This window comes from Girardinichthys multiradiatus, chromosome 9 (assembly GCF_021462225.1).
Source record: "Girardinichthys multiradiatus isolate DD_20200921_A chromosome 9, DD_fGirMul_XY1, whole genome shotgun sequence".
Classification (NCBI taxonomy): domain Eukaryota; kingdom Metazoa; phylum Chordata; class Actinopteri; order Cyprinodontiformes; family Goodeidae; genus Girardinichthys; species Girardinichthys multiradiatus.
The window spans coordinates 30,698,533-30,711,652 of NC_061802.1; the positions used below are offsets into that span (position 1 = coordinate 30,698,533).

The 13,120-nt window shown below is 41.8% G+C and overlaps 1 protein-coding gene across 4 annotated transcripts in view; it reads right to left on the reverse strand.

The window, feature by feature from the left end:
* Window positions 1–13,120, reverse strand: part of zgc:92140 (uncharacterized protein LOC447854 homolog) — a 49,922-nt gene that overhangs the window by 26,136 nt on the left and 10,666 nt on the right. For all 4 annotated transcript variants that reach the window (XM_047373951.1, XM_047373950.1, XM_047373949.1 and 1 more), the window contains one exon: window positions 1,596–1,725. In XM_047373951.1, the coding sequence (XP_047229907.1) occupies window positions 1,596–1,686 (91 nt within the window). In that variant the 5' untranslated portion in view covers window positions 1,687–1,725. The remainder of the gene's footprint in view (window positions 1–1,595; window positions 1,726–13,120) is intronic.

Sequence of the window (13,120 nt, forward strand, 5' to 3'; positions counted from 1 at the left end):
GCGTGAAAAAAAAAAACCATTAAATGAAAACTCTTAAAAAAGGTTAACATTTACAGGCCTATTTTCATCACATTAGCGAGTGAAAAAAAACACCCTTTGACAGCTTATACCCGGGGATGGGGATAAGCACAGCCTCCAGAAAATTGTGAAGCAAAGCCCGTAGAAGAGTTTGGGGGAAGAGTCACGAGATGTGCACTGGAATCAGCTGGAGTCAGTGTGTCACAGATGGATTACTATCTTCTGTACCTAATAACTAAAAGTCAACAATACACACTGGAATCTGAATATCCAGAGTTCAGTTACTCTGGTTGCATTCAGTTTTATGGTGTATTCACACCAGGAAAGTCCTTTGGTCCACTTGTTTGGTCCAGACCAAAAGCAGATTTTATTTTTTCTGTTTGGTGTGGTTTGCTTTCACATTGTATTTTTTGCAAGTGAACTATAACTTGTGAACAAAGCCATGCGGGTGACGATCATTGGACCCATTGGACAGAAATGACGGGCTGGGACAGAGCACAGACAGGGAAATGGAGGAAAACAACTGTTGAAGTTCTGCGTGCTGCCCCTCTGTTCAGCTGGTTCGTATTCGCACCAGAAGCGGACCGCACCAGAGTCTGTTTCCAAACAACTGGACCGAAACCCACTTTTTGAGGTGGTCTCGGTCCAGTTGTTTGGTCCAGACCAGGGTTCCCTTGAGTTTATTCACACCTACACAAATTGTCCGGACCAAGGGGGGAAACAAGCTCTGGTCCGTTTAAAGCGGACCACAAGTCGCTGGTGTAAAAATACCCATAGAAATCTAAAATTATTTTTTATTGCATTCTCCTCCCCTTGAACAATATAGGAAGGTTTTGTCGCAACATTTTTCGCAGTTCAGATAAAGTTCAAGACTTTAAACTTTAAGGGAAGATTTCAAGCATTTTTACGAAACACACTAAAGCCCTATTTTGGATAAAATGATCTGGATTTACTCTGAACTAGTTGTGTTTAAATGCATTTGAAGCTCTTGGAAAGATGAACACGAGCAATGATGGTGGCCCAAATCCTCTTGTGAGCAAGAATGGATAAAAACTGTTTTCAACATGACCAGATTTTGTCTTTGGTTCCCAAACATTTACAATATTATATTAAAGAAAATAACTGATGCAACTAAGGGGGGGAATATGGAGCTCATCGCCTGATCAGAAATGGGACTTGTCTCATGTAAAAAATTTAGCTTTTTTATGATACAACATTTCATTCAACTTTTACACACCATATGTGTTGGAAAGGAGTTTGTGTTAAAATTGCTATAACATATATCCTAATAAAGCTGTTTTTCGAAACTCACACACCCTCAGTTATCTCTCCATCCAGTTTAGTGCTGAAACGTTGTTCATCAACAGTGTCACTCTTATCACCAACATAATCACCCTATGGGTACCTCCTCTCTCCTACATGGGCTGTAAACACAGAAGACTCCAATAAAACTGCAGATGTTTACAGATATTTTCCAAAACGCAAAACCTAACTCTGCCAGAGCGGGGCCGCGGGTCTGAGCTGCGGCGTTAGACGGAGCAGCGAGCATCATCTCGACAGCCGGGAATAAAACTGACCAGAGTAGAGGTCTCCGTTGCTGTAGGCCTTGCCGCGTCCCTCCTCATCGTTTGGCACAGCCGACACCTGCTTGGCCGAGGTGCAGCCCATGGCCTCACTGTCTGAAACTTCTCCTCATCTCACTCGCACCTGGCCAGGGCAGAGAGCAGATCTTTATAATCACAACAGACACAATAAAATGCATTTAAACAAGGATTGGATCAGACTGGAGACAGAAAGCATTAGTTTTCTATATGTTGGTTACATACAGTTGAAAGCATATATTTAATTTATTTCTGTATAAAACACACTTAACTATTTTTACCTCTCTTCCATTAAATCACGCTAAACATTTTATTTTTTATGCCATTAGGAATTAGGACCACAGTTCTTTCTTTTTGTTAAATGTCAGAATAATAAGACTGAGATTTTTCTTTTTTGACGTTTAAATAGGCTAATAAAACACGATGCCTTTAAACAACTTGAAAAAACTAAAAGAATAATGTCAGTTCATTGGTGTCAAAAGAAGATGCCAGATTAATCTGTACAAGTCAAGGTAGACCAGAACAAACAGCCTAAGAACGTCCAGGCATCATACATTTCAGGTCAGAGATCAACTAATCAAAATATCTTATGAAGATGCTGGCTGAAGCTGGTAAGAGCCAATCACTATCCGCAGTGAAGCAACTGCTGTGTTGACAAGAAGCCGTTACTCCAAAAGAAAAAATTGTTGTGTTTAACCATGATGAGAAACTGTTAGCTTCAAAGCCTGAGAACAGCATTCCAACAGTGAAGTACGAGGATGGCAGCATCATGATGTGTGGAAACCTAAATACAGGAGGGACTGGGGCACTTTACAAAATAGATGACATCTTAAGGGAGGACAGTAGGTGGAAATATTGACCCAACATCTCAAGACATCAACTAAGAAGTTAAATCTTGGGCACAAATGGGGCTTTTCAAACGACACAAAGTGACCTAAGAACAACAAAATCACTGTCTGAAGTGGTCGTCACGAAGCCCTGATCTCAGTCTCAGAGAGCTTGTGGGCAGAGCTTAAAAGGTGTGCAAGCAAGGCGGCCTACAAACATGACCCTGTGATGCCGGATCTGTCTGGAGGAATCAGCCTTTCTTATATTTAGCAAACCAAAATAATCTTGGTAATCCTAACCAACCTAAAACAAAAAAATATTTTTGATTTAATATCAGACAGTGAAAATATCTGGTTTTAACTGTACAAGTTGATGAATCCTGCGACAAACAATAGCATTAACGCTTCTTTATTATATTTTTATTTGGAACACATGATGGTAATCTTCCCACTCAGCAGGAAAACTGACAGAAAGCTGAAAGGATCCTTGTCAGTCAAACACATCACACCATAGCTGGTCTTCATGTCAGTCACACAACATAACGGCGTCATTGTCAGATCCCTTCTGACTGCTGCCAGTTAGAATCTGAGCTGCTCGAACATAATTGAGATGAGGAGGATGAGGGTTTTTATCTAAAAAGGAGACAAGGGTCAAGACGAAGATGGACAATAGTGTGAGAGAGGAAAACATATGAGTGCAAATCTTCAAATGCACCGCGTGCCCCTCCTTCCAACCTCAGTTATTGAAGTTGACAGGGCAGGTGTTTATTCCTGTGTTCACGCTGCACCCAACCGGACCCGTCTCATCTGCCTACAAAGTACCGGGTGTATGTGGTGTACAGAGATGCTAGAAACATCAGTGTTCTGATGCTAACTGAGCTTTAATTTATTTTAGACGACTTGATTCCACAGTGTGAGGCTTTAACAGATTAAGAGGGAACCCACAGGTGAATCTTTCCTCACTCTCTTGGAGAATCAACGTTAATCTCTAGAGTCCGAACGGAGCTCACATTAATTTTCTTAAAAAGGGCCCCACCAGCGAGGCAGAGCCGTACCAAAGGAGCAACAAACAGGACAAACTCCCTCTCCCACAGACACAAAAACAAGCTTCTAGAGCTGCTTGTTGCCACCTGTGGGCTTCCTAGGACACCTCTTAATACAGCCACAACTTCACTTCACACTTACAATCCAGATGCACCTCGGGATGATCTTTATACGTTCAGAGGCACGTTGTCCAAAATAATCGCATCAGGCACAATCTGCGTGAGCCGAGTGAGCAACACAAACGAGGATCCTGCGCCATTCAAGACAAGGTGTGTGACCAGAGTACTGAGCTGGTACATATGGCTGCAACGCGGTGGAGCAGAGGGCGCTACACCAGCAACAGATGATAAGATGGAACGGTAAAGTCTCTCTTCACACTGCAAACGTTTTTCCACCCCATGCCGTCAAACATTATGATGTTAAAACAAATATTAACATATTTTATTGGAATTTTTGGTAAGAGACCGACCACATATTAAATGCAAAGGTTACAGCTGTAGTTCTAAAGGCCGGCCACAACGCATGACTGAATTGTTAGGTGGAAGTAAAAGATTTATGGTTTTCAACTTTTGTTTGTTTCTTTGTTTTGTTTTCTTTAGTTTTTTTTTTACAAATAAAAGATCTGAAAAATGTGGCAAGCATTTGCATCCAGTCCCTTTTGCTCTTAAATCCAAATAATAAAATCTAGGATTGCCTTGGAAGAAGGTAGTCTGGTCAGATGAAAGTAGGACTGTACAATATTAGGAAAATATGATATTGCGATATTGTTGTTGAATATTGCAATGACAATATCGATTGTGAAAAACCCACATTTACCTCATGCTAGCCATTGCTTTTCCAGCATCAGGGTGACACCATCAGTCCCTGAGTTTTCTCATCTTGGTCACTAAAGCAAAGGTTCATCCAGGTGGCCAAATATATCCACTATATAAAGTGGAATTATAACGCATGGCACCTAAAATAATAAAGCTAGCCAGATATTGCATCCAAGCAATCCTTTGCAACTGAAATGCTGCACACACTGACATTGTGATGGTGACTGCAATTAGATACACTACGCTGCTCTAGATGACACCAAGATTGGACTTTTTGACTACATGCAAAACGTTGTGTCACAAAAAACAAATACTGCTTATTCGTTATTACTTGTTTTTATTGTAACTAAATATCAGGTCAGGTCCCTCTTGAAAAAGAGATTTTATTCTCAATGAGGTTGTTAAATAAAAAGGTTATATAAAAACAAAATAAATGAATAAAATAAACAACCCCACTGTGAAACATGGTGTGAGCAGCATCATGCTGTGGGGATGCAGGGAACATGAATCTGGTCAGAGTTGATGGGAAGACGAATGCTATATACAGGGTGATACTGGATGAAAGGCCGTTAGAGGCTGCAAAAGACTTGAGACCTGGGCGGTGATTAACCTCAACAAACAGTACAGCATCATGATATCAAAGTAAAACATCAGACAGATTATGGATAAAGACATGGAAAAACGTTTGAAGCACTAGGTCATGACATTCCAAGATCAGAAGTCCAAATTCAGTTCATTATCTGAAAATGGAAACAGTGACACTCATCTGCAAACCTACATGGCCACCAAGCTAAACAGAAAAATAGAGTCGCAAGGTAACTCTACAGGAGGTCCATAGATCCACTGCTCAGGCGGGAGCTTCTTGGGACAGTGGCTAGGAGAAAGCCATTAGTTGCACAGGAAACACAGTTTACCACAAAAGGAAGAAGGTGCTCTGATCTGAGAGCATAAATAAACTTTTCAGCCTACATGCCAAAAGCTATATGGGAGAAAACTAACAAAATAAAATCAGCTTGAACACAAGATGCCCACTGGCAGAATTTTGCTGTGAGGATTCAACACCATTTAGCCGATGTCACGCCACATGACCTGAACAAAAACATGAATATTCAGGGTTTGTACTTTTTTCCACAGTAAAAAGCAAGCACTTTTCAAGGTACATTTTCAAACTTTTCCAGGACCAACCTTCAGAGTTGTCCTTATCCCTGTGCGCCTTTTCTTCGTTGAGCTTTATAACCTCAGAATACAACCTCAGATTGGCCTTACTTGACTCCACTTGGCTCGATTTGCAAGCGTTTCCATTACTGTTCCTGCTCCTGAGCAGGTCTGACCGAGTCGGGAGTACATGTGACAAAGAACAGACTGCTGTTCACTGATTGGCCATGCCTAAAATTATTTTAAGGACCACAATGGATGTAGCGGGTCAAGCCCAAATATAATTTTATTATTTACAAATTATAAACTATGCATGAAGGCTGAAAGAAAAGAAAAATGACACATCAGCTTTCTGAATTACACACAGGTAGGGGGTGCTGTATTTAATAGAATCCTAAGACGCACAAACATTTTCCCCAATACACACAAAACAATACCACCATAAAGCAGCATGTTTGGTTCTGGATAGGGGTGCATCAATTGCAGTTTACAGGCCAATCACCGATTACTGTCCTTTAAAAAGACTGGCCTGTCGATCCAAATTTTGGCTGATTCCAATTTTTTTTTTATAACCGACACTGTCAGGTGTTAAAAGGTCACAATACACCTTTAAAGTTCCAATCTTGTTTAATTAAAAAACATTGAACAGTACCTGTGAAACAATACAAACTTGTTTTAAATGAAAAGTTTGGAGCATTGCAGTCTTTCATTTTTCACTTTTTAAAAAGAAAATAAACTTCCACAATAGGTTAGACAAGTTGATAAGATCGGTGGAAAAGATTGCTGTAAGATCACACGTAAGTATCGGCCGATCGCCGATCTCTCAAAATTGAGAAAATCGAAGCTGGTCTATAGGCCAGCCGATTAAATGGTACACCCCTATTTCAGAAATTTAATGACGGTCCTTTAGCGAACCAGTGTCAGGCAGTGAGCAGCTGCCCGCAATTAGACTGCCTGCATCGGGTCAAAAGGGAGCAAGACCTGTTAAATCCGTGGAGCAAGAATATCTAATATCCAACCTAAAACTAACTTCACCGCAGTCAGAAGTCCACGGTTTTGTACTTTACAGTCCTTAATGCCATAGCTGGGACAACAACTTCCTCATAAAGCCCAAAATTGTAACTTTTTCAGGCAAACTTTGGAGCTTCACCAGCCCAGACAGCACCATCTCTCCTCTCCACTTCTTCTGCCACACCCTTCATATCAGAATCCCCGAGCCTTATTTTATAGGTTCTGGCTGGGCTGTGGTCCAGATAATTAACCCAGTTTACCATTTTATACATGAAAAAACATATACAACAAATTCTTGCATATACAATAATACAAACATTATTAGTATTTTGTTTCTTTGTGTTTTTATTTTCCATTTATTATTTTTTTTCACCAGATAACTTTCATGTGACAATGCAACACAGTGATGCTAACAGTAGCACAACGCTCTACACTGACGGGTGGAGCCGAAGATTCAGCCGCCAGTGAGTCGGTGGAATTACAACTGGTACCAGTACTGAGTAGAGAGAGATCGAGTGGGGCGGAGCCATGCCACCTAAAACGAGCCAGTGGAAAAGGGGCATATGCTAAAAGGAGTCTATCAACAATCTAAAATACTTGCAACTGATTAAAACTGTGCAAGTCATGGTATTAATATGAAATGGATATATAGGGTTAAGGGACCCAAAAGGCACCAGAGACACTGGACACATAAAGGGACACTGCCAAGCCACAGCTACTTTTTGCGTAATTAAATCATTAGCTAATCACTATTACCAGCGTTTTCAATAAAAACGTTTTGTCGTTGCACATTTTAAAGAACAGTAGATGACATTAAACCCTAACTCGACCCATCCTTCTAACAATCTATTTGCAATTTACCTGCAAAGTTGTCAGCTGGCCTAAATTTAAGATTCATCCTACTGCTATGGCTTAACGTTGGAGAGAGCCAACCCTCCCATCGCAAAAAGCTGCAGGTCCTTCTTGAATATGTAGCAGGAAGCTGCTTGGGCATTTGATCCTTGTTTAAACCATGATTTGTATCTAGAGTTTTCGAGCCAGCGGTAATCAAAACAGCAACCGCCTGGCATGCTGTTCTCTCCCACTCACCGGAGACGTACGCAACCGTAAGACACAGTTAGGTGTGCAAAGTAGGTCAGCTTCATGCTATGCCAGAGGACGCTGCCAGTCCAGCGGCTGGTCTGTTCATCAGGTGAGGTCTACTGCTCACACACCGGTATCATGAAAAGGAGCAAACCGCTCTGCGAGGCTTTCTGAGACTACATAGAAAGCAAAATGATCGCTCTCCATTTTGTGCCTTTAACATAAAATGTCAAACTAAGGTTTTTAAATTGTTGGAGTGCTCTTTATTACAAAACTGTGCAGTTAGAATATCAAGGACTTTATATAGAAATCAAGCACTTTCCCAACCTTGAAAACACCTTGTTAAAATTCAAGCATTTTCAAGGATTTCAAGCACCAGTACCAACCCTGAATATTAGAGGCGGCCGCTTGCGAATGGTGAAGTTAATCTTCCACCAGGACAACGACCCTAAACATTCAGCCAGAGCTACAATAGGATGGCTTAGATCGAAACATACTCGCGGGTTAAAATGGCCTAGTCAAAGTGCAGTCCAATGGAGAAATTTGCAACACTTTATAACTCGTATTCAGATGTCTGACAGAGCTGGGGCTATTTTGACAAAGAAGATTGTGCAAACATTTCTGCCTCTAGATGTGCAAAGCTGGTAGAGACATACCCCAAAGACCTGTGACTGTAGTGAAAGTTTACAACTACTTTAATCTGTCTCAAAAAATCCCAATAAAACAAATTTAACTGTATGAGTACCATTGCAAAGCACTGTATTAACATTAACATTGAACTGAAGTAAATATAGAATGAGCAGAAAAGCAGGAACTTCCATTAGGAAAACTTGTGGTTGAGGAGCATTGAGAAATCTCCGCAGCCTTGACAGATCTGAAGTTTCAAAAGGTCCTTGGTGTCTGGGCAGCATCTGTTTGAAGGGCTTTGATTTTTGTATATTAAAGCAGCAAAATTGTGAATAGGAAAGTTGTAAAAATAGACCCGGCAGACCCAGAACTGTTGTTGTGTAGGGATAATGCTAGGCTCTTTGGTTCTGCAGGCTGCTATTACTTAGAGTTAAGGCTAGTAGGCGGACTATTACACAGCAGAATACACCTATAAATACATAGCAGTGAGCCCTATAAAAAGGCAAAGGTTGCAAAGTGTCTCATGGCAGTTTGCAAAGATTCAACCTATCACCTCTTAAGACAACAGAAAAATACCCACTGTGAAACCACATAGACAGATGAAAATTCAAAGATTTAAAAACACAGCATAGACAGTTTCCCATTGCTGTTTTGCAGGCAAGAAGAGCCACAGGCATGGAAGCCTCACCAGACTCAAAATATTCCCGTTCCCCACTTGTTTGCATCCTCCTACGCCTTTTTGCATCTGCTTCAACTTTTACACTTCAGCTGAAATTGGGCCTCCTGCGTTCCACGCAGAGATCGACTCATCGCCATGAGCCAGATCACAGTGTGGCATCTCTCTGTGTTGATTTAACCCACAGGACAGCTGCAACGTTGCCCCTCAGAGCTTGCTTACACCCATAAAAACTGAAGTGTGTCAGTGGGACAGGCTTAGTCCGTCTAACTTTCCCCACACACACATAAACACGCATTGGGCCGACATGATCTGATAAACAGGTTACATGTGACAGGGATAAAACGATTCTAACCTCGTAGGGATCCGTGCATGTTGCTCCAGATGCTTCACATTCATGCTTTCCAAAACAAAGCAGCACCTTAATCTGCAAATGCCGTACATGTCAGGTTGCAGTTCTTGCAATGGTTTTACAATAAACCTCCATTTGCACAAAGCAATGCAGAGCTCCAACTAATTTACTCATTTTAAAAGCATGTTAAGTTGCGTGGCAATCCTTAACACAAAGCAATACCTCAAACATTTAAAATGGAGATGAGCTGTCAAGGAGAAATACTTGCCCCCGCCTGCAAACTTTGACAGTTGGGACGTGACATGCTCTCAGATCTGAGGAAAGCTGACTTTCTATAGTTTGTTAAACAAGGAACTCATAAATGACAAAAAAAAACCTGATGAGGGGGATGTACATGCTTGCATAAACATGCACTGTGCTCACAGTGCTGAGAGGTGTGAAGGTTTCTCAAACACCGGGTTGGGCCAGAGGAAGAGTGATCAGCCTCATAGCCTGAAAAACTGGCTCAACAGAAGTGAGTGAGTGAATAAGAGAGAGATAGATCTATCTATCTATCCATCCATCTTCACCAGCCACTTTATTAGGTACACCTGCCCAACTGCTCGTTATTGCAAATTTCTAATCAACCAATCACATGGCAGCAACTCGTTGCATTTAGGCATGTAGACATGGTCAAGACAATCTGTTGCAGTTCAAACCGAGCATCAGAATGGGGAAGACAGGTGATTTCAGCGACTTTGAACATGGCATGGTTGTTGGTGCCAGACGGGCTGGTCTGAGTATTTCAGAAACTGGTGATCTACTGGGATTTTCACGCTCCACCATCTCTAGGGTTTACAGAGAATGGTCTGAAAAAGAGAAAATATCCAGTGAGCGGCAGTTCTGTGGGCGCAAATGCCTTGTTGATGCCAGAGGTCAGAGGAGAATGGCCAGACTGGTTCGAGCTGATAGAAAGGCAACAGTAACTCAAATAACCACTTGTTACAACCAAGGCATGCAGAAGAGCATCTCTGAACCACAACACGTCGAACCTTGAGGCAGATGGGCTACAGCAGCAGAAGACCACACCGGGTGCCACTCCTGTCAGCTAAGAACAGGAAAGTGAGGCTACAATTCACACAGGCTCACCAAAATTGAACAACAGAAGATTGGAAAACTTTGCCTGGTCTGATGAGTCTCGATTTCTGCTGCGACATTCAGATGGTAGGGTCAGAATTTGGCGTCAACAACATGAAGGATGGATCCATCCTGCCTTGTATCAACGGTTCAGGCTGGTGGTGGTGGTGTCATGGTGTGGGGGATATTTTATTGGCACACTTTGGGCTCCTTGGTACCAATTGAGCATCGTGTCAACGCCACAGCCTACCTGAGTATTGTTGCTGACCATGTCCATCCCTTTATGACCACAGTGTACCCATCTTCTGATGGTTACTTGCAACAGGATAATGCGCCATGTCATAAAACATGAATCATCTCAGACTGGTTTCTTGAACATGACAATGAGTTCACTGTACTCAAATGGCATCCATAGTCACCAGATCTCAATCCAGTAGAGCACCTTTGGGATGTGGTGGAACAGGAGATTCGCATCATCTATCTATCTATATATATATATATATATATAAAAATAAATACACACAGTACAGACCAAAGGTTTGGACACACCTTCTCATTCAAATAGTTGTTTTTATTTTCATGACTATGAATATTGTAGCTTCACACTGAAGGCATCAAAACTATGAATTAACACATGTGGAATTATATACTGAACAAAAAAGTGTGAAACAACTGAAAATATGTCTTATATTCTAGGTTCTTCAAAGTAGCCACCTTTTGCTTTGATTACTGCTCCGCACACTCTTGGCATTATGTTGATGAGCTTCAAGAGGTAGTCACCTGAAATGGTTTTCCAACAGTCTTGAAGGAGTTCCCAGAGATGCTTAGCACTTGTTGGCCCTTTTGCCTTCACTCTGCGGTCCAGCTCACCCCAAACCATCTCGATTGGGTTCAGGTCCGGTGACTGTGGAGGCCAGGTCATCTGGCGCAGCACCCCATCACTCTCCTTCTTGGTCAAGTAGCCCTTACACAGCCTGGAGGTGTGTTTGGGGTCATTGTCCTGTTGAAAAATAAATGATGGTCCAACTAAACGCAAACCTGATGGAATAGCATGCCGCTGCAAGATGCTGTGGTAGCCATGCTGGTTCAGTATGCCTTCAATTTTGAATAAATCCCCAACACTGTCACCAGCAAAGCACCCCCACACCATCACACCTCCTCCTCTATGCTTCACGGTGGGAACCAGGCATGTAGAGTCCATCCGTTCACCGCTTCTGCCCCGCACAAAGACACGGTGGTTGGAACCAAAGATCTCAAACTTGGACTCATCAGACCAATGCACAGATTTCCACTGGTCTAATGTCCATTCCTTGTGTTCTTTAGCCCAAACAAGTCTCTTCTGCTTGTTGCCGGTCCTCAGCAGTGGTTTCCTAGCAGATATTTTACCATGAAGGCCTGATTCACACAGTCTCCTCTTAACAGTTGTTCTAGAGATGTGTCTGCTGCTAGAACTCTGTGTAGCATTGACCTGTTCTCTAATCTGAGCTGCTGTTAACCTGCGATTTCTGAGGCTGGTGACTCGGATGAACTTATCGTCCGCAGCAGAGGTGACTCTTGGTCTTCCTTTCCTGGGGCGGTCCTCATGTGAGCCAGTTTCTTTGTAGCGCTTGATGGTTTTTGCGACTGCACTTGGGGACACTTTCAAAGTTTTCCCAATTGTTCGGACTGACTGACCTTCATTTCTTAAAGTAATGATGGCCACTTGTTTTTCTTTACTTAGCTGCTTTTTTTCTTGCCATAATACAAATTCTAACAGTCTATTCAGTAGGACTATCAGCTGTGTACTGTATCCACCTCCTGCACAACACAACTGATGGTCCCAACCCCATTTATAAGGCTTGAAATCCCACTTATTAAACCTGACAGGGCACACCTGTGAAGTGAAAACCATTTCAGGTGAGATAACTTTAATTGTGGGGGGAGATTCATAACTCCAGGGCAAGTCTCCGTGTGATCCGACCTGTGACACGGCACTGATTAATTTGCTGTTTTATCAAGCTGCTCTGTGTGTCTCTGCACTTCTCCATAATAAACTGAAGTCAACTGGGCGGGTGTGACCTCTGCTGAAAACCAGAAGTTTCCACAGCAGGAGAGCTTTTGGCAAATTCACAGAACACGCAACTCATAAAGTGACATCCCTAAATGGATGTTTTATATGTTTGTATGTTTTATATACAAACAAAAAGATATTAAATTACATTTATTGTATTTGTTTAAAAAAATGACAATAAAATAGCAAAGCACAGAGAATTTTAGCTTCATTTAGGTTCTCTGCAGATGTTTACATGCAGTAGGCCCAACAACTACATTTTGTTGATATGAATATGATAATTCCAGTATATATGCAAGCTATGTAGGTTTTTTGTGTTCAACGGGTTAGCAAAGACACGGATCCTGTGTTGCCTCGACTTTCTTATCATACCCCTTACGTTTGCCCCTAAACTTTGCTTTCTGCTGAATACTTATGACAGGTAGAAGACTCTGAAAACTGATCTGTGTGAGGTCAAAATAAAATAAAGCACAACTAAATAAATCACCTGCAGCTGTAGTTACTCTGATTTTATGATGGTATGGATGCAAACATACCCTGGATCCCACGAAAGGAACAAAAACCCCTAATAACAGAGTATCTTGGGTCCTGTTTAGGCCTCGCACTAAAATGTGTCAAAAGTGGTCAGCTGCAACGCAATAAAATTCATCCTGAGCGATTTACAAGCAAATAAACAGCTGGGCAACAGACAGAGCATCACCAGGCCTTTTGACATTCCTGTAATGTCAACTCAGTCCCATTTTTG